Below are 27,216 nucleotides of genomic sequence, written 5' to 3'. Positions count from 1 at the left end.
AAAAAGCAGCCCTTGGAATGCATGTGAAGGCGGTGAAGCACACTCACTAATTGGCTGTTTTTGTGGTGGCAAGGGTTTTGAATTGATCCCTTGAGACGCTGAGGTCACTACCTCTCACAGTCTCAAAGTAAGGGCCTCGACACAGCGACACGCTGTGCTGTGCTGCAGACCTGTGATCAATAAGGAGGCACTTTAGTCTTTTCTGCACTGGGGTTTCTGATGTTGTTTAGTCACTTCATTAGCTCAGCATGCAGCTAGCAGAGGGTAAACTGGACTGGAAATATTTATTAAGATTGTTGTATAACTGTTTAATGCATCATATTGTGATAGTGAAGTAGCTGCTGTGTGAATGTACCCTTTTTCCCCTCTGTTTCTTCTTGTCTATTGCTAAAAATGATTCAACAACAGTCAAACTATGTCTGTTGTAAATTAGTATCGGGATAAACAATGTTTATTTGAAATGTTGTGCATTTGGAGGTGTAAAAAGCTAGTAACTTCTCATTTAAAATAAGTGCAGTAGAAAGTGAATGCAAAACAGTCCTTCCTCTATGTGTCTGCTTTTGCAAAGCATCAAATCATAGTGCTGTGAAATGCAGCTGTAAAACAGCCAAAGCTAGAAACAAGTGTTTGATACAGAGATGAATGCCAGTATGTGTCAGTTTTATGCAAGGTGCTTCAACAGCACAGCAGGTTTCATTCTTACTAAATAAAAAGTGAAACTAGAGACTTGGATCTGCTTCTAACCAAAGAGGGAGACCAAAAAGCTGAAAGGAAACAGATGGAAATGTGAATGTTGCTGAAAGAGCTCGATGCAAGAGTGAGACATCAGTATAAATGATAGCAGGAGTGGTAGAACCTCTGCCCTGCTGATTAAAGACAAAGGACAGTAGCCTGGACTATGAAAACAGAGGAAGAGTATGAGATACTTGGGTCTGGCTAAACAATAGCTGAACTCAAATACAAAGTGCTATATTTAGCAGAAACTGGGCACAAAGCATAAAGCACATGATGGGACTGTAATAGAATCAGACTGTGTTGTGATTTGCCAGATTCAGGCAAATTATGAAGGATGTCCTGCTTAGACAGGCTCACACTGGGAGGATGATTTTTGTCCTGATAAAATAGGACTTGAGACATTTTGAGTGAACAGTTGAATAAATACTGGGGTGGTTTTACTATTTGTATGAGACAATCCATTAGAGGTGTGAATACATCTACTTGGTTACACTTAAAGTCTTTATATCGACCTCAAAATTGCTGTCCATAGATTATTGGGTGCAAGCCTATCTGAATAAAAGACAAAAAGAACTTCATAAAAGGATTAACACTTACAGAAAAGTTTGATTTGCATCATGCATCATAATTTAGACTGTTCAAAACTTCACAAAGGTTTTCTATGTATTTTCTACAAAATCAATATACTGTACATTGCTGTATGGGAATATATACATTCCCCTCCAAAAGTGTTGGAACAGTGAGGCCATTTCTTTATTTCTGCTGTAGACTGAAAACATTTGGGTTTGACATCAAAATATGGATATGAGACAAGGGCTCAGCATTTCAGCTTTTATTTCCAGGTGTTTACATCTGGATCTGGTACACAACTTAGAAGATAGCATTGTTTATAATGGAGCACCAAATTCTTGGCTGACCACTGAGGTCAGCCCTACATATGGCCCTGTCCGTGTACTGACCGACTGACTGACGAGCAGAAGTATTGGACCAGATAGACTTAAACTAGATTAAAGTGAATGAGACTTAATATTTAGTTGTAAATCCTGAGCTTGCAATGACTTCATCAAATCTGTGACCCACTGACATCTCCAAACTTTTGTGTTCTTCCTTTGTGATGCTTTTCCAGGCTTTCACCGCAGCATCTTTCAGTTGTTGTTTGTTTGGGGGGGGGGCTACTCCTATCAGTCTCCTCTTTAGCAGGTAAGATGCTATATATGGTGTAAGTCAGGAGATTGACTTGGCCGGTCTAAAACCTTCCACTTCTTGCTCCTGATGAACTTCTTTGTTGTTTTGGCAGTGCGTTTTGAGTCATTATCTTGCTACATGACGGAGGATCTCCCAATCAGTTTGGTTGTGTCTTTTTTAAAACTGGCAGACAAAAGGTTTCTGTAGACTTGTGAGTTCATTTCTGCTGCCATCATGTGTTACATCATCAATGTAGATGAACGAGCCCGTCCCAGAAGACGCCATGCAAGACCAAGCCATGACATTACCTCCACTGTGTTTCACAGATGAGCTCGGTAAAGGTTCACTTTGGTAAAGGTTCATCTTTGTCTCGTCAGTCCAGAAAACTTTGTCCTAGAATGTTTGAGTGCTCTCTGTACTTTCTGGCAAATTCCAGCCTGTCCTTCCTGTTCTTCTTGCTAATGAGTGGTTCACATCTTCTGTGTAGCCTCTGTACTTTTGTTCATGAAGTCTTCTGTGAACAGTAGATGGTGATAGCTTCACTCCTGCACTCTGGAGGTTGTTGCTGATGTCACTAACAGTTGTTTTAGGGTCCTTCTTTACAGTTCTCACAATGTTTCTGTCATCAACTGCTGCTGTTTTCCCTAGTCTACACATTCAACGTCTGTTACTGAGTACACCAGTGGTTTCTTTCTTCTCTAGGACATTCCTAATGGTTGTACTGGCTATGGCCAATGTTTGTGCAATGCATCTGATTGATTTTCTATCCTGTCTCAGCTTCTTAGTCGCTTGTTTTTCACCCATAGACAGCTCTCTGGTTTCATGTTGGTTACACCTCTAACTACAAAATGCAGTCTGCACAGGCAAAACCCAAATCTGAAACTGAGAGTAGATATTCAGCACTATTTATGTGTGAATAACCAATGTCACTGAACACACCAGGGCAACAAAACACACCTGTCAGCCACATGTTCCAATACTTTTGCTCACCTGAAAAATGGGTGGGTTCAAACAAAGGTGCTATCTTCTAAGTTGTGTATCAAATCCAGATGTAAATACCTGGAAATAAAAGCTGAAATGTTGATCTCTTGTCTCATATTCATCTTTTGGTGTCAAACCTAAATGTTTTTAGTCTACATCAAAAATAAAGGAATTGGCCTCACCGTTCTAATACTTTTGGAGGGGAGTGTAATAGGGATTAGGCTAATCAGCCATTGATGAATTGCTGTCTAGTTTCAGTTTTCTTTTCTGCTTAGAGCTAAAGGGGCCAGCTGTATGTTCATGAGAAAAATCCTGACCTTTGTCCATTTCTAAGGCAGTGGTAGGTCTGTTAGCTAAGGAATTAGAAGCAGTGTACTCTATTCTCTGCTGAATTGTAGGTCATTGTTTAGTATCAGATGTCTACTGATTATCAGCCTGGCTGATTATCAGGAGCAATATTTGGCAATATTTGGTTATTTATAAGTGTACTATTTATGCCCTGCTGCTAGGTGTGTCTACTCCTCTGGCTCAGTTTTCCACAGTCTAAATTTATATCAGTCTAAAAGACTGAGTCTAACTTCACTACATTTAAGTGAAGAACACATCTTTGTATCAGCAGTTATAATCCAGTAGCACAGTATGCTATTCTTAAGTGCAGTTTTAAACACAGTTTTACTTTGCATCGTTGACTGTATTTTGTTTGTGAAAATTATTGAATGTAAGATTTTAAATGCAAGTCTTACACTTGTATAAATTTTTTTTTTTCACTGTGGTACTGTTACTTAAGTAAATGTAAAAGTATGATGAATGTGAAATATCTCCTATGCAATAGTACAAAAAACAGCCTGGCATCTCAGGTTAATCTTTTCTGTCGTTGATAATGGATCTGGCAGTATATTATTTTGAATACAGATTCTTCTGCAGTAAGATGTTTTACAATCATAGCTACACCTTCGCTCAACTGAGTAACATGCTAATCAGCAACTTCACAGAATATTTTAATCAGAACTGATGGATTTTTTCCTTGTGAGATTGATTTTTGTTGCATAGGGGATATGTGATGTGTTATGGCAGGCTGCATACTAACATTTATATTATTGATGGTGATTGCAGTAATTAGGCCACTTTACTCATGTTGCTTTTGGCATTTGGTATTTTACATCTTTGCTGTTTTAGGCAGATAATGACTCTGATTTCCCATCAATCACAGCACTTTAGGCTCATTAGTAGGCTTCTGACGCAAAAAAGAGAAAGGCATCCAGTCCTGTGTAGCTGTGCTCAGAACAAATTTGCCTACTCCGGATATAATAATGATAAAATCAAGTTGCTTCTGTTGGTCTGTAATCTCTTTGGTCTGCTGAGAAGAGGATACACAAGGACAGTATCTCATGAAATGATTATTTTGCTTTTATTCAATTCCTTTCTTTAATCTTCTTTATTTGGCAGTACAGACAGTGACTTTTTTCTCACAGTGAGTTACATTGTCTCACTGTATTTTTTATGCTGCCAAGTGGTGATATATTTTTATAAAACTGCTAGCTCAAACTGAGCATCCAAACGGGTTGTTCCTCTGATATATAACTTTGTTGTACTTTACCTCATCATCATAAAAAGACATTCTCCTGAAAATGTGTAAAGATTCAGCTTTTTAACATGTTTCTTTTAATTCTACCACACAGAAATTCAATTTTTGTCATTAGACAGACAAGACATTAGAGTTTCACTTAAATAATGACAGTTGATTTCTATCAGATCATTTCTTTAATGTCTGATAAATCTGATAAAGAACAAAAACTCCCATTGATTTTTGCATGAGTTTTTGAACAGGCTGATCAATATTTATATGTGTTTTAGCCTGCATAATGTTTAAATAAACTATAGTCCCAATTCCAAAAAAGTTGTCTCACTGTGTTAAATGTACATAAATACAGAATGCCATGAATTGCAAATCTCATAATTTCATGTTTTATTCACAGTACAACATAAACAAAAAATTAAATATTGAAACTGATACTTTTTGCTATTTCATAAAAAAATGTTAGCTCATTTTGAATTCATGGCAGAAACACATCTAAAATAAACTAGGAAGGGACAACAAAAGGCTAGTGGTACCAATGAAAAACAACAAGGGAACAAGGACAAAGGACAGTACTGGATGCTTGTGACCTTCAGGCCTTCAGGCAGCTCTGCATTACATTGGACATATTATGCAAAAATCACTTTTTTAGGCTTTTATAACAAAAATATGTGACCCTGGCCTGTCCACAATCCCCTGAAGTACCAGAAAAATCCATTCCCTACCCCTCTCTCTCTCTCCACCTTTCAGAAAATGTGTGCTGAAACAAGCCGTTCTCAGATTTTCTCCTCATGATGTCATGTAGGGAGTAAGCACCCACCCCCAGGTTTGCTTGGCCCTCCCCGCTTGGAAGAAAGTTCCGCTCTCCTCTCCTGATCCTCCTCTCAGTTGCCAGCTGAGGAGAATCAGGAGAGCCCCAGCCATTTCCTGAGAGGGGCGTGGCCAGGGGCGGAGTCAGACAGCTCATTAACATTTGAAGCCACAGACACAGATACAGCTTGTTCTGAGCAGGGCTGAAACAGGGGGTTTTAAAGACATGCAAAAATCTTATACTGGAGCGTTTTTTCAGCAACAGACTTCACAGTCATGTTTTGGGGGCCTCTGAGACCAAAATAAACTTGTCTTACAGGGTAAAATATGTCCCCTTTAAAAATGGGCATTATTCTGTACTGGAAATCACTGCATGGGCTCAGGAACACTTCAATAAATCGCTGTCTGTTAACACAGTCCACCGTGCCATCCATAAAAGTAAGTTAAAGCTGTATGATGCAAAGAAGAAACCATATATGAACATGATCCAGATATGCCGCTGTCTTCTTTAGGCCAAATCTCATTTAAACAGACTGAGGCAAATAGGAAAACTGTTCTGTAGTCAGATGAATCTAAATTTGAAACTCTTTTTGGAAACCATGGACGCTGTGTCCTGCAGGCTAAAGAGATGAGAGGTCATCCAGCTTGTTATCAGCACACAGTTTAAAAGCCTAATCTCTGACAGTATGGGGTTGCATTATTGCCTATGGGCAGCTTACACATCTGGAAAGGCACTATCGATGCTGAAAAGAATATACAGGTTTTAGAGCAATTTATGTTCCCATCCATACAATGTTGCTTTCATAGAAGGCCTTGCATATTTTAGCAAGAAAATGCTAAACTACAGTGCTGCTATGTGCTGAACTAGCCTGCCTGCAGTCCAGACCTTTCACCAATAAAAAAACATTTGGTGCATTATAAAATGAAAAATCTGGCAAATAATACCCAGGGCTGTTGAGCAGCTAGAATCCAGACAAGAATGGGACAACATACCTCTCGCAAAACTACAGCAACTGGTCTGCTCACTGAACAGTTCATAACGTATGCATCACCAAAATGTAATCTTTTGTTGACTTTGGGAGCCTTTCTTTTAAATTATATTAAAACAGAACAGGACATCTGCTCTCTCAGCTGAATGGACCACAGTGACTTCAGTACTGCTTGTAAAATGATAATATGAAAATGTTATTAATGAAAGTGTTTCTGCCTTCTGAACCAATTCTGTCTGTCAAATTTGAAAGGACAGACAGTGCTTTGATCTTCCTCGGATTTAGCAAATCCAGACCAACTCCCTTTAGAAGAGCATGATTCAGACTGTACTTCAAAAAATAAATTATTACATTTCATGTGTTCATGCAGAGATTTATAAAGAGTAGGAAACAGAAAGAAATGTTATGTAACAGAGTTAGTAGCTAGAATCAAAGCTTGGACATTCATGGTTTAGTTTTTTACAGAAGTAGAAGGCCAAATTCATACTTGTTTTTTATATGAGGGTAAAAGAAGCAGATATAATGGCTGCAGCAGAGCCTCGGCAAAAAACATACCTCTTTGTAACTGTAGTTAAAGATTATGCTTGGTATTGCATGGTGTTTGTCAGTGATGTCTTAATTTTTGAGTATTTCTGCATATTGAAAGCTAGCTAAGTGTTACATTATTGATTAATCTCTTAAGTCTCCACTGTGTTCTGGAGCTGTAAACTGCTTCTACGCATGGTTTCTTGGACTTAGACACTATTTTCACAAACATGCGTCTGTCTGCTCAGGTGGGCCCTAAAACTACAACAGCGATCATCAATTATTCACATAGGACTAGACACATGTGACTAGACACATGCTCTAAATGAATATTTAACTCTTGCACTTGCACAGACCTTTTTCCTCAGGAGACATTTAAGGAACAAAAAGATTTCCACTGAACCGCCTCTAGATATTAGACAGGAAATAAAGAAATTAAAGTTTTAGTCATAGGAGGTGTTTCATCACTCTTATGATCACGAACGTTGGTGGTAACCGACAACTTAATCCGATTTGCTTTCGCGAGAGCAATGTCTCAGAGCTGTATCACATCATTGTTACAGGAGAGGCAGCTTTGCCTGTTAAAGCATCTCATCTGAGTCCCTCGGCTTCCTTTAGTCTCCAGAGACAGTCTGCTGCACAGAACAACCGTCTTCTGCAGGACTGCTCAGATAAGCACAAGTGAATTCTCTCACATGTGTCTCTGTTCACCTGTGCCAGTGGAAGCATCCTTCAGATCAGTCATTGTGCAACAAAAGATCCTGGCTGTGCAAGTTTTTACCTCACAAAAAGATATTTACCTCTACCCCAGAGGAAACAGAATTTAGTTCCTATGCTTGTGTCTGTGTTTGTAATATTTGGATATCTGACAAAAATAATGTACGATCCTGTTCAAGTTATTCATCATCCTCCCTGAGGAGCTCTTGTTTGTTTGTTTGTTTTTCCAGAGGAGTGAAACTGCTGAGTGTGGATGTTGTGATGTGTATGATTCATGTGTGTTGCACTGTATGTTTTATACTGCTCCTTTTGGCTGCCTGGAAGCATATTCCTTTGAGGTCTGCAAACCAGAGCAGACACTGATAGAAGAAAGCCCTTTGAGTTAAAACTGTATCATTAATAAAACCAACATACATATTTTTCTCTTTTGTGCATACTGAAAACTTTGCAGCACCTATGTTTTTTACATGGTGCAGATTCTGAGGTTTCTACTGTGTGTCTGTAAAATTGTACATTTAGTACTTTGTAGCAAAACCTTTAATAGGTGTTTTTCCCAGTGCATTTCAACGACAGAGCTCTATGGAAGCACTGCCCTCTTTATAAATTAAGGCCTAATCCCACAATAGTGTGTTATTTGAAACACAAAGTACAAACCTGTGTTTATTAATTGTCAAGTAGTGAGCAAATAGGAGGATGGATAAAAGTCGCGGTGCACGATAATATGATCTCAGATTGATAAAAAACGTTTTTTTTATCGTAGAATTGGCTCCATTACTTCTAACCCTATGCCTTTAAATGACACTGAAAGTTAATTATGCTTTGTTAAGAATCAGATAAAAGACATAGTTCTGACTGTGCTTTTTATTCTTTAACAGGTAAATCAGAGCGGGCTTCATTTGTGAACTTTGGGAGGGATTCTGGAGCGTCTGGCTGCCAGGTGAGTTTCTCATCAATCATCTTGTTTCATCTTAAGTTAGATAAAACAACAGCCAAGTGCAGGAGACAGCTTCTAATTGCTGAAACATGCAAGAAAGTGTTTGCTGTGGGAAGACCAAACAGAAGTAGCTACAGTAATCTCCTTTTACACGTTAACAATTTGGTCAATGAAAAATAACAGGGAACTCATTAGAACTACAACAAGCACATCAGTCAGATTTTCACCTTGAGGGGTAGTCAAGACTTGTCCATGACACATCTCTACTCTGCTGTATGTTGTTTTCATTGGCTATTACCTCTAGAACAAACTCTCAATCTTAATTTGCATCTTGAAGTTTCGACCCAGTTGAACCTAAAAGAGTCCTGAAAACATTGAAGTCTTTAAGAAGCAGATGAGCTTCTGCCAGCTCAAAAATCCTGTTTGTCATAGTTGTCTTATGTTTTTGATGGAAAACTTGATAGAAAATGTAATTTCCCATTCAGTTGAAAAAAATCTCGATGTTCTCAAACTTGGTGTTTCACAACAAAAATTCAAGAATGCTGCCTCTTATTTATAAAAGCATTTTCAGAGGGAATACCATTGAAACAATTGAGAGTGGGAGTTGTTGGGAAATGTCTGCACATCTGCAGCTGCAGAAATCTGAGATTAATGGGCAGGAAGTCTTGAAAATCAGCACCACTCTGCAACAAATCTTCAAGTGATGTATGATGGGAACAGCATTAACAATATCTCATAATAAATTGCCATAAACATACTCAGTGACTTGCATGGCAAAGTATTTTGAATAGTTGAGTATTTTCAATCTAAATATTACTCAGTAAAACGCTTTCTACATCCAGTATGCAACCTTTTTCTTTGCGTTTTCTAAATTCTTTAAAGTCAACTTATGTCATTATCTCCCTACCACAAGGCAGGTAACAGCACTGTGCTACTGTACATCCTGACCTACAAACTGAGTGATTAGACATGTGACTTCTGAGGCTTGAGCAGAGTCTCACTGTGGTTTTCATTCTCTTGTCTCTCCGTGCTGCTTGTCATTGTACCACAATTAATTGCAGCTTAATTTTAGTTTCATTTCAAATCAAAATTTCTGAAACTCTGTGTCCCAAAGTGTCCTGTTAAACTCTGTATGTAATATGGAATTTAGTGCAATCAAAAAGAAGCAGTGGCTGATTATTTAGTGGAGGAAACTGACTTAAGCTGCGATCCATGTTTGCATGACTCATCCTCTCCAAATAGATAAAATAATGTAAAAGAGACCAAAGCCAGTTTTTCTGCACGGATTTTTCAATCTCTTTGAACAGACTTGCCAGAAGTGGGTCTGTTGTGCCATGTGAGTGCCAGTCAACAGCAAGCTACAGCGTCATTTTGACAAAACCTTATTTATTTCTTTATTTAACCTGATTTATTTCTAAAGATTGTATTTGTTTTGTTGTGTCTTGCAGCGTTTTTTTCTGACCCACATTTCATGTCAACCAAAATAATCTGTCTTTTATAATACGGTTGGTATTAATACTAAATCAACTTTATTTTTGATTTATTTTCTATCTGTCAGAATGTGTGTAGGATTTATCAATCAGGAGTCAAAGCTGTTGGAAAGGTTACCGTGTCAATCCTCATAGGGGTGTAATCCTGTAAAGGGGTTTCCAAGAGGGCACGTGAGACAAGTCCTTAAGCCACCTACTACACATCACCTCACATGATCCCTGCTCCGTCGCTCTGCAGCCGATTACTCTAATTAGACCAGCCCTTAATTGGCCTCTTAACCCACTTTGTAGGGGTGTAGAGGTCAAAAAAATGTTGGTGATAGGATGATGTGATGAGCTCTGCAAATCAGAGTTACATATCCCACAAAGTACCTCATGTCATGTCATGATATATTTTCTTGTTTCTCTATGATTACAACTCATTCTTGTTTGTCTTTTTGAAAGAAATTAAAAATTGTTTTTTTTTTTTGTCTTTTTGTTATTTTATTAAAGTTATATTTTCCATTTACTGTTTCCATTTAGCATCTCTAGATTTTTTATTCATATTGTTTCAATGTGAACTAACAGGGCTTTGGATGAATTTAGAATAAAGAAATGTTTTAAAGACGTTTGAAATTATAAATGACAATTAGATTGCTTCATTGAATTAAGGATTTCCAAACTTTTCAGCCTGTGATCCCCAAAATAAGAGCACCAATGACTCGAAGACCCCACCAGCCTTGAGAGGTTGTTAAAGTGTATGATGTTACACAAAGAATCACTTAAAAATGTACATGTAAGGGTGTTTTAGTAAGCATGACTTATATTCAAGGATGAAAAAACATGTTTTTCTTTTTTTAAATCAAACTAATTTTAAAGAAATTTTTACAATAATGGATAGAATATACCACTTTAAATCGTTAAAAAATTTTCTCTTTGTTTTTTTCGGAACGCATCCTGAAACCCCGTGTCAGTGTCTCGCAACCCCCCTTGGTGGTCCTGACCCCTACTTTGGGAACCACTGCTATATTAGATCACTCTTGATAGTGAAAGCTTTTGTTTTCCTTAAGGTTAAGGAATGTTTGTGTTTATTGTTGTCTTCCAGTCTTCTGTAAGACCAGACGTCGGGTTGGCAAGTCCGAGTCCAGTGACTCTGTCTGGGAAGTCAGCTGCACCGTTATACTCCTTCAACGCAGGCAATCCTAGAAGACGCTCTCTACAAGATGCTCCGTCCATTGGTCAGTGCAACCTTAATCACTTTACAAGAAAATTATAAGGTCCATTCCATAGTCCAGTTTGCTTGAGACTATTTTTTTTTTACATTAGGGACAAAAGTATAATCACACAAGTCATAAAGTCTAAAAAGAGGAGTGTACAATACAGCATCATAAACACACAACTGCTTCTTGTGGCATCCGTACATTTTGTGTACAGTTGTACCTGATTGTGCTATAGAAACACACTTATTTAACACACATATTTTGGCGAAGCTTGAACATTCATTTTGAAGACAGTAAATAGCTGTTTAAAGTCCTAAAGGTACAGAGAGTTTAGAGCGCTGTTTGCTAAAGTCAGACTTATTGCACCCAGTATTCATGTGTACCAGGCATGAAATGTAAAGTATGGTTAAAATATCAGGTGTGTTTTTCAAAGTAAATTGTTTCAGACTGTCCATGTTTTCACCTAGTGCTTTATTTTTAAATTATTTCCAGGGCAGTTATTAAGTTATGTATTGTTAGCCTGATAACATAACTAAGTGCTTGTTACAGTCCCAGTTATAATCCCTACATGCCTAAGTCATCTATTAATTATTATCTATTAAACCACTTTTATTTTTTAGGTGGTACTTGTTGTGGCTTTTCTTTTTTAAGAGACTTGTTCACACATCTGGTAGAATGTACTAATACAGTATAAATAAAAAACATCCTATTTGTTTGCCAAAATATGTTTTTTCTTTTTTTCTTCCTTTAAATATAGGCAGTTTATGCTATGAGACCAAGGATATACCATATGTCATTATAGCTGTCTGTACAGGCTATGTCAATGATTCAGAAACGACCATTATTTTATCTCAGTAGATCTCGCTCTCGTCCTCCAAATCCTTCTCTGACTTTTCTTTGCATGCTGTTTTTTGGCACTTGTAAGCCAAAACACCAGTAAAAGTTAAAATAAAGATATTTCTTTAAAAGCCAATTCTTAGATTATAAATAACAACTTTAACAACCTCTTCACAAGAACCTGTTAAATGAAGAGTAATTAATATGCCTATTCTATTGACTAGGATTAATTAGATTTTATATGAGCACACAGTTCTTCACCCTTTACTCCAAAGACATGGTCTTTCTTTATGATATTAATAAAACTAAGAAATTCAATCAGTAGTTTATAGTTTATGGCTTTAATTTGGGTCAAACTTATAAGTGAAGGACTCCAAGAAAGGACTTTGTACTGAAAAGAAGTAGGTGCGTGCAGTCAAAAACAACGATAATAATAAGAACTTAAACTAAGGATGTTTTTTTGGACAGAGACAGTGTTAAAAGTTCAAAAATTAAAACTGTGAAGATTGAATGTGTTGTAATTCATTTAGTCTGGTTGAATTATTCTTTTGGCTTGCTTGTTTTAAGTGTAAACATTAATAGCAATGCATTTTGCTGTATGGCTTTTAACACAGGGTATTAAAATACATTTAGGCAGCACTTTTGGAGCAGTCTCATTGTTGCCCTCATGCTCACTGTTGAAAAAATAGCCCCAAATCTTTGCAAGCTGAAAGCTTAAATTCTCTGCATTAAACAAAACTAAAAACAGTGAATTTAGGAAGCTTACAGTTACTCTCTCTGGTTCTTTAACATTGTAGGTCATTGTCATTAGACACTGTTCTGTGCCATCTAAAAGGATAGTTTCAAATGAAAGGTATAATTTGTTCACAAATTGTGCTTATTGAAGAACAAAACCACATCATAGATTCTGTTTTGTTATTTTGACCTATTTACAACATGTTCATTGTTGACTTCATTGTTTTTCACCTGTGAATGAAAAGACATGCTTTCATCTTTCCACAGATCCTCTACAAACAAAAAAGGTTCGCAAGGTCCCCCCTGGCCTGCCTTCATCTGTGAGTGGGAGATCATCTACCTCTCATATAAATAGATTTCACAGTGAGCTTACTTAAGCACACACACACATACACTTCCCTCTCAACACTGACACACAAAGAGCACTCTTGACTTCACTTCAGCGTCACTTGACATCACAACCGGGAATTCTCTTGTTTTTGTAGGGCGACGTTCAGCGATGACACCGTTGGTGCCTGTTAATTTAAGAAGTTGTTGTATGTTTACATGCTAATATGAGAATGTAAATGTCTCTGAAGGCTTCGTTGCTCTGTTCATTGTGTGTGTACGTGCATGCATACATATGTGCACCTCGAGGTGATTGATTTTCAGTGCTGCCCTGTCACAGTGCAGCCTCCTCACAGCCTCTCCTGGGAGAGAGAGAGGCTGTCAGAGCGGATCCCCGGCTCTGCTCTTTTGATGTTTAATTAGTCATTACGTAGCCGAACAGGAGGACAGACAGAGATTAATAGCATGGAATATCTGAAATTTCTATTGGTAATGATCCCGGTGGAGCAGAAACCATTAGGATGCAGAGAGGAGTGGAGCTCAGCTTGCTTTCGGTTAGACAGCGGGTGCTGGAGTTCATTAATATGCATAAATCACTAAGTCAGATGTTTAATTTTAAAACCCTGGTGGATTGGCAAAGGTTTTATTAATCCTTGCCTTAAAATTCAAAAATTGGTTCAAGACAAGTTTTTTTTTAAAGAAGCAACTGGTTTACTAAAATCTCTTCCTTTTCTTTCCTTAAACAATGAAAGGGTTTTTCTTTTAGTTTTTTTTTTTTTTCTGGTTAGGGAGTCTGAGACTGGATTTGCGTTTTGGAGCTTTGATAATCGTCACCTCTGCTGCTGTTCCTCTGAAATCAAATATGGAACAGGGTGCCAAACATAAAAGGCTGGCATGTGTTTTGTTTCTGGATTTGTGTTTGAAAAGAAATTTGTCAGTGCGTGAGAGAGAGGTGCAGCGGCAGGGAACGTACGCTGCCTTTTCCTCTCTTAAGTAAGTGATATATTTGAGGTCTTGTCAGAAGGAGGGAGAAAGGCAAAGAATGGCTGCCTCGCGGGTTACATCTCTTTGTTGTGTAAATGGACGCTGGGCTTTTATTTGTCAGTACTTAACACATGGGCGCAGGTGCGGTTATGTGACTCATAAGAGTACAATCAAACGGTACAATGCAGGATGGGGAACAACAGTGACAGAGCATGGGATAAAATGCAGCTTCTTCTTGTCACTCAGTGGTGCTCAGGAGATAAAGCCTGGAGCTCCGAGGAATTATCCCCGTTAGTCTTTGATCCCATTTGAAAGAATAAAGATGGAAGTGTTGAATGCAGGGCTATAGGTCTCTTCTAACCTGCTGACAGAGAAAAGAAAACATAGTCAGTTTTATGATAGGTGGTATGTGTGGAAATGTTTGAGTGGGAGGTTGTCTGGCAGCTTTTAGGAGGTGTTGGTAATGGACAGGTGATGTTTTAGCTATTTGATGGTGCAAAGCTTTTTGTGGCCTTTAATATTTTTATACTGATTGGCTCAGAAGGTGCATCTGCAAGGATTGCCAAGACCCATGGTTGCATCTCTGGCTCAGACACAAGATGCAGCCAGGGTAGTGTTGAAGAGGTGCTGAGGGGGAAGGTGCACCTGGAGTCAGAGCTACTTTGCCCTGAGGCAGCTGTGTGAAGAGCCTACAGCGTACCTGTACAACATGAATGCAGCTGCAGACGCCACTGAAAGCTTTTGCTTGTGTAAGCAAGCGTGAGAGCCCCACCAGAGACCTGAATAGCTGCCTGATTTAAAAAAAAAAAAAAAAAAATCAACACAACACTTCCTATCATTATGTCTACTGCTGGGAATTTTATTATTTATTTATTTTACTCTCAAATCCCCCTTTTTCTTCCCTGAGCTTGTATCCTTACTCTTCAGTCTAAAAATAAATGTAGGAGTTTTAAATCACACGGGTGGAGTTAAGACGCTGGTCCAGGCATAATGTGTGGGTGCTTGTGTGTACACTACATGATGGAGCTGAATCAAAATATTTACGGGAGCACATCCTGTGTGCGTTTAGGTTTTGACACTGCAGAGCTCCAGGATGTGAAGGCTATCTATACTGGCCAGCTGCTGATTGCAAACATTTAAATGTTTGTAGCTCCTTTTTCTTGTTATATACAGAGACCCTCCTCCCTCACCCACACACATGCACTCTCTCTCTCTCTCTCTCTCTCTCTCTCTCTCTCTCTCTCTCTCTCTCGCTCTCTCTCGCTTTCTCTGCTGTAGTCTGATGGATGTGTCCTGCTTGCAGACATTGGATATTGCACATGTGATTGTTATTGTGTGATGTACAAGTATAACAAATCCTTAATACTTGCCAGTATTTTAAGGCTTGTTTAAGCTAGCTTGTCATTTTTTCCAAGATCTTAAGAAAATAACTCTGCTTTTGCATTTGTAAGCATGAGAGACAAACATATTAAGAGAACTGAAGCTTGACAGCCTTGCTTTGTATTGGTACTACAGTAGACACCTTTGCTATAATTGGCTCCCTGCATTATTTGACTGTATAAAGCCAGCGCTGAGAGCAAAGGACGGAGCGTGTTGTCATTGGACAGACAGGCGGCTGCGCTGAGGGATGCTGATGGGCAGCTGCGTGGGCACCTGTCTGACAGGAGGACTGAAGACGGAGAGGGAGAGAGAGGCGGCTTGTGGCTTGTGGGGGAAAGTTGCATCTTGTAGGATATTTATGGGAAGCTGCAAGGGCATGGTGTGTATTTGTTATGTGTGTGTGTGCATGTCAGTTTGTTTGTGTAAATTGTGTTCCCCCCACCCCACAAACCCTTGTCAGAGGCACAGTGGCTCAAAGTGACACTTCCTCCCTGGCTTTGGTGATGATATGGCTGCAGGAGGAGAGAAAGAAAGTGGTGGGCTGAGATTCAGCTCGCCTCGGGGACTTTTGCAAGCGAGAACCCTGAGTGTGGATGACAAAATAGATTGACATTTGCTTTTGACAGATCACTCAGACACCCTTGTTTCTGAGAGATTTGTACTGTGCTAGAAAAAGTGTGCTTAGGGCTCTGAATGTTAAGATACAGAAATGTTCCTTCCAGTGCTGTCTGGCGCATGACATTCAAAGGATACATCTTCTGTCTCTCTCTTTGCATCTGTCTTTAACAGCTCAAAGACAACGCATCATAATCTTGTAACTTAATGTTACCCCATACTGAAGAAGCAGCTCTTTTTTGATTCTTCTTTTGAACCCCAGCAGGCCAGGACAAAGTAATTGGGCTTGGTGAATAGACGGGATGAAATGCATCAGCAAAGCTCTGTGTAAACATTCAGCCTGGGCCTTTATAAGTCTCTCTGCAAAATTAGATTTTGGGTCCGCCCAAAAGAATCATATAAAGCTGCATGCTTTATATTTTGCCTTTTCAGAAACAAATGGGTTAATTATTGAGTCTGGGATGATTAAAGAATATAGATGAAAGCACATCAATGTGTTTTATATGTTCAAATCAAACTGATTCTTCTGAGAGTGTTTTTATATATATAAATACGATTTTAAAGATGGAGCCCTCTCCTACAGTCCTGTGTTGTTATGACGTGGCATAGAGAAGCAACACAGGTCAGAAGAGGACACATTAAGGGAATAATAAGGCTAGGACGGTTTCTACAAACAGCCTCATATGTTCTGCATTTGATTAGTCAGGTCAGCAGAATGACTGTTCACATTTTCCATACTCCTTAGAACTTTCAAGTACAGTAGAAATCCTTTAAAACCAGTAAATTGTTTTATAAATTAAGCTCAGTACTCTGTGTTAATGCTCAAAGTATTTCTGCAGGTCCTTAAACTACTTGAACAGCTGTAACCAAGGTAACAACCAGCCAAAGTTAACTATAAAAATACAGCTTTTTTTTGTGAACTCAAGATTTGAATTGTTTTTTGTAGGCCGTATAAATGATGGAATCTGGATTACTTTATTCCTATTTGACCAGAAACAAAAATGTGTATTCCAAACGTGAACTGGTATTTACTTTCCAGTAAATTGTTATGATTTTATTTGCATTCAGTCTTTCTGCACTTTAAATGTCTGTAATTGAGCAGAGAACATGTTTCAAAAGGTAGTTTGGCTTATTCACCACCTATTAGTTGACATCGATTCTTTTTGTGCTATAATGCTTAATTTGAGCCAAAAAAATCAAAGGGTTAGTTAAACAGGACCTGTAAAATAAGAAAAATAAAGTTTGTTTTTTGCTAATTTTCTTACCACCAGTACCACCAGTAAGTTAGGCACGGATAACTTCATCTGCTGTTTAGGGGTTGTCTACTCTTCCAAAGCTTTCACTTTACACAATGATCTCAAGTAAACACAAGGACAAGCTAAATGTGTGCTACCTCCACAGTGATAGAGAACATAACTACGAATCTAAAGGTAAGACTCAGTTAGTCCTTCAAACATCTGCAGTTTCATTTGTAGTAGTCCTGGGCAATTAATTTAAATTTAGATTAAATCACAGTATGGCCTGCTGCAATTTTTTAATTGTAGAAAAAGCAATTGCCCATTTTTGTTTAAAATACATAAGACGAGGAAAATAATTACAAATCAAATCACAATGTTTGGGGTAAAAATTGCATTTAGATTATGTTCTCAAATTGTTTAGTTACCAACCATAAAGAAATGGTGACCTGTAACATGAGAAAATTAATAATCAACCCCATAAAAGAATGTTTTATGTTAACTAAGAGTTGGGTAGAAAAAAGTCCAGATAATTGTCAGTTTAGGAAGCTTTTTTGTAGATTCTTGAAGGATTTTTTTGTTTTTTTATTCAGTGAATCTATAAATTCTGTAATCCTGCTGTAAGTAATGTAGTTTTTTTTGAGGTGTGAGTGCAGATTTATGGGTGATTTGTATTTCTGTTAATCCAAAAGGCACTATCCCTTCTTTGTTACTTAGTTTTGCAGCAGAAACCTGACTGAAGGAGTCTCTAGTGTAACCCTAAAAGCTGTTATATGTTTTTAAAGTGTCTTGATTAAATGTAGGTAGTTGCTTTCGTATGTGTTATTTTGTTGGTAGAGGACAGTATTTTAGGCGCTGACCCGACCCTGTTAGTGAGCTCTCCAGAGACCATGCCTCATCAGATGGCTGATTAGATGGACACCCTCGGTTTGACAGGGATGATGCTGAACAGTCGCAGCTACCTCTGGGACCCTGGGCCTTGTGTTTATCTTTGTTTGGGTTGTTGAAATTTACCACTGACATTAGAGGCTGCAGATAAAGGTGCAGGCAAACAAGCCAGAGCCCTGACCTCTTTCATGTTTGAGGAGAACAAGGAGTTAAAAGGACAAAGAGCAGGGAAATAATGCACAGATTAAAGTCATTACTCACACTGTGGCCTGTTGTAAATTATTCATGTAGGGCTTGCGTGAGTCGCCAGCATTAATGCAAACCTTGATTTTTAGATTGCTGGCAGGCTCAAGAACACAGCCTGTCAACATTTACTGAGGTGGATGTTTGTTATTTAGAGACATCCAAACCAGGCTGATGTGCCCCAGAAAATGCATCACTGAACAACAAGAGGCTTTTAAACAATAAGATTCATAACAGGTCAGAGATCTTGTGTAATGTGATGTCCGTGTTGCAACGATTCAAATGTAATGAAGATATAGTGTTACTGTCATTGTCGGTGAAAGATTTCCTCTGTGGTGTGTTGTTTTTCTGAGCTCATTCAATTATTAAGTATTGTTGATCAGCTCAGAAGAAACAGAAGAGAATATCCTTCATTAATTCCTTGAGGGGAAATGTAATTTTATTTTCTGTTGTTGAGAAATGCTACACATAGGCTGAAACAGGATGTAGGGCTACAGCTGAAAGAGCTCCAGAGCAGTGGGGGGGTTCATTTCCTTGCTCAGTGGCACCTCAGCAGTACTCAGGCTCCTTCTCAATCGCCAGACTTGGGCGTTGTCCACACGGAGATGAAAACGATATAGTTCCGTGAGTAGACAAACTACTGGGCTGTTTAAAATATCTCTGGGTCGGAACACCACCAGATCTGACGTCAGTATCTATGCCTGTTTAAGTCCTGGCCCGTTTAGCTATCAGTGCATCTTTAGAGCACCGCTGTATCCCGAGCTAGCAAGTTAACCAAGTGATTGCGTGATGTGTGCATTGGAGTAATAGGTAAAAGCAAGTTTTCTGAGAAGTGATTGGAGAAGGAGTTGGAGCTGAGGCTGGGGCCGATACCTGTTAACATTTTTCAGGATTTGTAAATAAAAAGCAGCTTTGCAGTGAAGCTTTTGCCTATTGTAATACTGGCCCATATACTCTGTTAATGGTAGCACTGCCAGCATCTCAAAGAAAACTTTATTTCATACTACAGTAACAAATACTATCTGCATATTCTTGACTGTATTGACACATTTTTATCTTACATGCTGCACAAAACATGCAAAACCTGTGGCCAATGTAACTGGTTAGAAATTGGAAATGCTATTTGGTCTTAAATTATATATTCAGAGGGTCTTGCAAAAGGTTTTTAGAAGTATTAAATTTATTGCCAGATTTTTGTATATACCCTGGAGAAAGATGTGCAGCAAGTATTTAGGGTCAGTTTTGAACTAGGGACAACCACGAGGAGGAATACAGCCTCTGCACATAGGGTGCACAAGCTAACTATTGAGCTAAAGCAGCATCCATAATCAGCTGTTTTTTAATCACAAGGCAGGGGTAAGTCAAGTTCATTTTAGTCAAGATTATTAGCGGTCACAATGTCCCTGCAACAGAAAAAAACTGTGTGTATTGACCCCACCTGTTCAGAATTCTTCTAGTTCTACTTGAACAAGAAAATCTCATTTAAGTTTAAAAGCAGGAGCTGTGGACGTCAGCACATCCTGTGGTCACACAACACTATGGTGAGCTACAGGTTTAGTTGTTCAGAAACATTGCTATGAAAAAATAAAATATTTGAATCGTAGTTTCGTCTACTTTGCGTGTCTTTTCTGTCAGACTCACAAAATCAAAGTCGCAAAAGTATGTATGAATATTCAACAGGAACATACTCTTTATGATAATGCACACATTTGTTTGATGCATGTTGTCCTCTAGAACTTCAAAGATTTCCTCTTAGATAAATTGTGCGGTTGAAGTTACAGCTTTTTTCTCTGGGAAAGTACCTAAATACTTTTAGTCATTAAATTTCACTCATGTGGTATTAAGATAGTCTGAAGAAGTCTAACATTTAACTTTATGACCCCTGCTGAAAGCCTGAATCATGGATGTCTTTGAATCAGCCCATTTATGATACAGTCAGGAGTTTTGGAGGGTGGGGGTTTGAACCCTCCCCCCCTCCTCGTTGGCCCTCTCTAATTAGAACCAGAGCTCCTTACAGGAAACAATCTTCCTGTCTGATGACATCATCACTAAATCCATGCGTGAGGAGAGGGTGACCTCAGCCTGCGAGATTTGCGCTGTGTTTTTCAACACCCAAACAAATCCCATGAAAAGCACCTTGTGATGACTCGTATGTCTTCAGAGAACGCAGAGTGAACAGTTGGGTGAAGTAGAGCCAGAACAAGTGTGTTTTTCTCGCTCCCATTTTTGTGAGTGAGTGTTTGCTCTTAGTTAACATGGGAAAATGTGAATGCAATTAAAATACTTTTTCTAAATTCTATAAGATACTCTAAATATAATGTCAAAGAAATATGTTATTAGCTCAATTGGAATAAGATTAATTTGTTTTCTACCTAACTCGATCTCCTGATATAGTTTAACCATGCTATATATAGCTGGTGTAAGACAACTAAACCTTCTGCCTGTTTTACCATAAAAGTACCTCCGGTATATGTCCTTTTACCTCAAGATTACTTTGATATTAAAGAAGTGTTAAAACCATGATGACTGCCTGCAGAATCTGAAGCATCATAGGATTTTTTACTAAAATTTCCCTACATGAATCGATTACGAATCGAATTGAGAATCGAATCGAACTGGGGCCTTGAGAATCAGAATCAAATCGATTCAGGAAATCAGTGGCAATACCCAGCCCTAATAAGATCAATAACAAAAGGATATTTTAAACAGAAATGTCAGGCTTCTGAAAAGTATGTTCATTTCTATGCACTCAATACTTGGTTGGGCCTCCTTTTGCAAGAATTACTGCATCAATGTGGTGTGGCATGTAGGCGATCAGCCTGTGGCACTGCTCAGGTGTAATGGAAGCCCAGGTTGCTTTGATAGCGGCCTTCAGGTCAGCTGCATTGTTGGGTCTGGTGTCTCTCATCTTCCTCTTGACAATACCCCATAGATTCTCTATGGGTTCAGGTCAGACCAGTTTGCTGGCCAATCAAGCACAGTAACACCATGGTCACTGAACTAGCTTTTGATACCTTTGGCATTGTTGGCAGGTTCTCAGTCCTGCTGGAAAATGAAATCAGCATCTCCATAAAGCTTGTCAGTGGAAGGAAGCATGAAGTGCTCTAAAATGTCCTGGTAGATGACGCGTTGACTGTGGACTTCAGAAAACACAGTGGACCAACACCAGCAGATGCCATGGCAGCCCAAATCATCACTGACCGTGGAAACTCTTCCTCCAGACTCTGGGATCTTGATTTCCAAATGATATGCAAAATTTACTTTCATCTGAAAAGAGGACTTTGGACCACTGAGCAACAGTCCAGTTCTTTTTCTCCACAGCTCAGGTAAGACGCTTCTGACGTTGTCTCTGGTTCAGGAGTGGCTTGACACGAGGAATGCCACATTTGTAGCCCATGTCTAGGATTGGTCTGTGTGTAATGGCTCTTGATGTGCTGATTCCAGCCTCAGTCCACTCCTTGTGAAGCTCCCCCAAATTCTTGAATGGATTTTGCTTGACAGTCCTCACAAGGCTGCGGCTATCCCTTATGCTGGTGCACCTTTCCTACCACACTTTTTCCTTCCACTCAACTTTCTATGAATATGCTTGGATACAGCACTCTGTGAACAACCAGCTTCTTTAGCAATGACCTTTTGTGGCTTACCCTCCTTGTGGAGGGAGTCAATGACTGTCTTCTTAACATCTGTCAAGTCTGCAGTCTTCCCCATGATTGTGTAGCCTACTGACCCAGACTGAGAGACCATTTAAAGGCTCAGGAAATCTTTGCAGGTGTTTTGAGTTACAGAACAGATAACTTCTGTTATGCTAGTTATTTATGTTTTTTGACCTTCCGGTTAAACCTGTGTAAGGCTCGTGTGGACCTGGGCTAGTTTGAGTCTGGGTACGGCTTACAGAAATGTTGCTACCACTGCACTGTCAATGGATGACTACCCTCTTGGAAAACATGCCCTCTTAATGGAAAACAACTACCCAAACTAACATGCTGTTGTTTTTACAACCCCAGCATACCCCTATCCCTTTCACCTCACATTCTATCCAAACCTCATGTCACCTCCTCTACACCCCTGTCAACCCCCTGGGCCTCACAGTTTAAAGCCCTGTGTCCTGATTCAAGGACTTCTAGACTTCTTCCTGTTCTAATTTGATAAATGTATGTAGACAAAATATATCAGCAGCATCCTGAAATTATTCACACCAAAATGATATGAAATCATTTCTTCCCTGAATGCCCATTTCCCTCTGCTTTCATGTGTTTTACTTCGAACACTGCTGTGTGTCTGGACTTGTTTTAGACCCCTTCAAACACTTCTATCATTACCATTTCTCCTTAAAGCATCAACTTGAAACAGTGCCAGATTTAAATCAGTAACCGCATGTAGAGCCAGTGTTTTTGGCTGAGTTTGAAAGAGTCCTGGAGAAGAAAGGGGGATAAATAATAACAGCACTAAAAGGGAAAAGCATAATAAAGGCCTAGTTTTTCTTAGGGAAGTGGAAGCTTTCATCTTTCTATAACAATGATGTTCTCAATGAGTCTGCAGGCCTGTGTTTAGTCCAGGAGGCTTGGAGTGGTAGACATGAAAGGGATCCAGTCAGACTGTACAGACCAGGCTCTCTATCTATCCTTTCCTTCTCTCCTTTCTTCTCCCCTCCTTTTGCTCCCTCCTCCTCCTCTCAAATGATAAAGGTAATGGAGAGCTGTGTGGCTCACAGTGACCGTAAACCATGGCAAAATGGCTGTCGTTGTTTGGTCCCCCTTCTCCCTCCCTCCTTCATTTCTCCCCCCTATCTGAGGCCCCCAGGGTTTAGGAAATGGAGCATTATTTTCTTGTTGCGACGTCACAAGCCGGCCCCTTTGCAGCTGTTGCATGCTTCACAACTTTGTGTTTACAGCCAGCTAAATGTCTCACTCTCCCAGCACTGAAACCCCCATATTTCACATTTCATAAATACCCTCTTGGTCCACCTTTTCCCCCTGACTTCCTGGTTTTTGATTTATAGATTAGTGCTGTTTTTTTCCTCTTGCATCTTGTGCCGTCACTTTCTCCTCCTAAACGTTGAGCATGCCAAGTGCAGGAACAGGTGAAATGTGTTGCCAGATTGTTATGTTCTCACAAACCCTATATTTTACCTCCCTGCAGGCCAGTAGACTCATTTAATCATCACAAAAACAAAAAGATTAGACACTTGGGATTAAAATGTGTAGAGCATTGACTCATACACTCATTTGCTTTCCTTTTAATTACTCATATTAATGTTTTAATCCTTCTCAGGGTGAAATTATTTTAGTTCCAGTTTGTTTGGGGGGTTCCCCCTGCAGAAAATCTTCATTTTTTTATGCCTGGAATTAATTTTATTTTCTCTCTCTCTCTCCCTCTCTTTCTAAATCCGCTCACACATTTGTTTTCTGTCCCGCCCACTTCCCTTTATCTTCTCTGCCCCCCTCGCCTCCCTTCCCCCTCGTCCTTTTCCTCTCTGCCTCAGCACTCGGAGGCTTAAGAGAGAGGGACGTACCACATGAGCCACTCCCTTCTGACTCCCACCCCCTCTCCCCTCAGCGTGCGATGGTACAATCCTGCTTTGCATAAGTTTCCTCTGAGTGGGTTGTGTGTGGAGGCCAGTACTGAGGAATTATTAGTCCCTTTTGAGCGCTTTGGATGTATGTGTAGAAAGAAGGAGTGCTGCTGTTGTGTATCTTTGGTCACTTAAATAGTAAAAGCTAGAATGTATTGCGCCTACCCTGTCCCTGGAATGGGCAGTAACTCTTTAATGTATTACTACAACGGGAAATCGGTGAGTAGTCTTTTTGGGAATGTGTGTGTTAGATGAAGAATAGCTGGAAGAAGTATGTGTCTAGTGTGTTTGTTTGCCTTTGTGTCAATAAGCTTTTCAATTACAGATAAAATCATAGTGTTTCTATGTGTGGGACCATGTGCCTGAGGCTTCTCTCTCTGATTTTCCATGACATCAGGCTAAGCTGTGTGACACTGCTATTTAATAACCTAAAACAAGTGCCTTAACTTTCGCAACTTTTTACCTCAGTGACAAACTGGTTGAAATTTTTATTCATACATAAAAATATCGTTCTGCCATTTTCAAAAACTTTTCCTACGCTGTGGCTCAAAAAGTTTTTCGCAGCCTTGAATTTATTTTTACTGGCTGGGTGCTGGAGCTGCGAGACGGGGCTGAAATAATAACAAGTGGGAGTCTGGGAATGATTAAGGCAAAGAGGCTGCCTGTTGAGGTTAGACTTTTCCTGTTTGCAGATTGAGCTCCGAGCACCAGTGTTGCTGTTATTCCATCTGTTTTTAATCAATGTCGGCATTCTTCGCACCACAGGGAGCCTAATGTGATTTCTGAACTTCTCTGTAATGATCGCTTTGATTTTTGTTAGTCTGAAATTTTTTTCTGCGCAGGAACAGGTTTTTTTTGTAAATCTGTGAACCATTGAGGTTTGTGTGTCTGCATGTGCTGCACTTGGACTTGAAGAGTTTTACTGTTTTGAGTCAAGTTACTGACCTAAAGACAGGTTGTGATGCAGAAAGTTTAAGAAGTTAAGAATTTTTCCTCAATGTTCTTGTTGTTAATGCACTTCCATCATGAGTGTATGAATCTGGAGGATGTATTTTGAAAAGGCTGAATGAGATCTCTGTGCATGTCAGTAATCCAAGAGTAATGATCCTGTCATAAGCAAATTACAAAGGCAGATTTCCACCTGTCTTTGCATGTGCTGCCTTTGCTGTTACATAAAGAGCACATAAAGGAAAAGTAAAACCTTTTAATGATGTTGAATTGAAAAGGTCATCCTCCTTAAGCCTAACTTTACTTAAAACCCTCTTCCTGCGTGTCCTCTTTGTTCCCACTTTGACTTTGATCTTTTTTATATTAAGCATTAACAGGCTTGTGTTACAGTTGGTGATGGAAAGAAAATTGATTGCATGTGGACAGAGCAGGCACTGTATGATCAAAAGCACTTGTTAAACTAGCACCAACTTTTTTGCTTGAAAGAGAAGAAACTTGATTATGCTTACCATTTTTTGCATCTACTGGATCCACATTAATTTGTTCTAATGCAGAGTTGCATAGCAGGCTCACCATCTGGAGCTCTGGGAGAATTCACAGTGGGCCATTGGCTTGTGAGCTGGTGGCACAGAACCAATACAGATGGAGCAACTCACTGATCTTTCTTCAGTTGCCTATTAGTGAAAAGAAAAAAACAAGTGAAAGCCCTGAAGTGATTTTTAGCCTTCTTTTTCCTCTTGTTTTAATTCACAAAGAGCCCTCCTCCTCATTGTAGAATTAGATCAGAAAATAGTGAAAACACAAGAGCCAACATGCTCTTTAAGGTGGGATGTGAGTGTTGTTATTGTTTTGAGCTGCAACAGGTTGCACCACACTTTGTAGGGTCAGCATTTATTGCCAGAAGCTAATCCTTACATCCCCTAAATGTGCACATGTGTTGCACATGCACTGAAGCATGCGTGCTTGTGCAACTCAAAGTTAGAGTGGGGGGTTGTGTGGCTGCATGCGTGACGACTGTCATATATGGAATGTATGAGTTGCATATGTTGCGAGTAGATAATGAGGTTGCACTGATGCCGAAACCAAATTTTTGTGGTATTAACGGCTGGAATGTGCTATTCTGCTGTGTGAGGCATCTATTTTTAGGGGTTCTGACTCCCAGTTGGTTTCTCTGCTGTCAGTATGTGTACTAACATGAAAGATGTGACACATTTAGTTAAGATGATGATAAAAAAAAATATGCTGATATTCAGTTATTTGTTTTTCATACGGGACCACTATTGTCTTCGATTTAATGCTGACAGTATTTTTGTTGTAATCTTGGTTTTTAGATGTGGCAGACCCACTGATGGGACCTCTGTCCTGTTTCTTCGTGTATATTTTCTACCTGTGTTTGGTTGTTGTGTATTTTCAGGCGTCAGTAGGTGTGTGTTGAAGCATTTATGTCTTTATATTCCATGTGTATGTTTGGATTTGAATCCAAGAGTTTCATTGAAAGTGTAAAGTACAGTCTTTATATAATTATAGCTTTAACAAAGTCACACTTCTAAGTCCACAAGGATTAAAAATAAATGTGAAATGTCCATGGAAACTAAATCTTGCTGAAACCATTCCTCTTATCAATCTAACTTAATCTGTCTGATAATAATTGCATGGATTGCTGGTCTTTATTGAACATTTAATTCTGTTTGGCTAATGTTTGCAAAAAAATATACAGTAGATCTCCACTTAAAGGCAAGTGTCCTGCACAGATGTTGATAAAAAGCCTCCACAAAGGCTGAGGGAGGCGTCTTGAGTTTGATCCGGTATGCATGCTGGCACTCTGAGTCCTTTAAGTGTGTTAAACTTGAACTTCAAAGCAGTATAGTTTTAAATAATGACCTTCAACACAAAAACTGGACATCCTTCTGTGTTCAAACTCTTGTAGCTTACTGGCCATATGCCTTGTCCCTTTTCCCATGCTTTTGAATTTACTTTGGGTTTTTTTTTTTTTTGCGTCCTTTATATAAGTCAGCAGTCTCTGTTTTAATATTCTATATTTGATACTTCATTATCTTCAAAGGCAGGTACCCCAGGCTTACAGACATTGGGAAAGGTACAGGATGTTTTCACCTCTCAGCTGAGACCTGGGTTCCTGCAGATCCTTAAAAAGTCTTAAATTAGATTTTTTTAAAGCATGTAGGAACCCTGTGAGACAGAGTGATGCTGAGGGGCTGAGCAAATTATCAGAACTGTAGCAGTAATTCAGTAGTTTTTTAAGTAGGTAACAATGAAAATGTTTCTAACATCACTAACTTTATTTAATTCTTTC

At 39.1% G+C, this 27,216-nt stretch overlaps 1 protein-coding gene across 2 annotated transcripts in view; it reads left to right on the top strand.

Moving 5' to 3' along the window:
- tcf12 (transcription factor 12) overlaps positions 1-27,216 on the top strand; it is a 100,769-nt gene that overhangs the window by 44,424 nt on the left and 29,129 nt on the right. For both annotated transcript variants that reach the window (XM_041783221.1, XM_041783229.1), the window contains exons 6-8: positions 8,394-8,455; positions 11,027-11,159; positions 12,981-13,033. In XM_041783221.1, the coding sequence (XP_041639155.1) occupies positions 8,394-8,455; positions 11,027-11,159; positions 12,981-13,033 (248 nt within the window). The remainder of the gene's footprint in view (positions 1-8,393; positions 8,456-11,026; positions 11,160-12,980; positions 13,034-27,216) is intronic.

The sequence above is a fragment of the Cheilinus undulatus genome, linkage group 1, assembly GCF_018320785.1.
Source record: "Cheilinus undulatus linkage group 1, ASM1832078v1, whole genome shotgun sequence".
Taxonomy (NCBI): Eukaryota; Metazoa; Chordata; class Actinopteri; order Labriformes; family Labridae; genus Cheilinus; species Cheilinus undulatus.
This window is presented reverse-complemented; position numbering and strand designations above follow the sequence as displayed.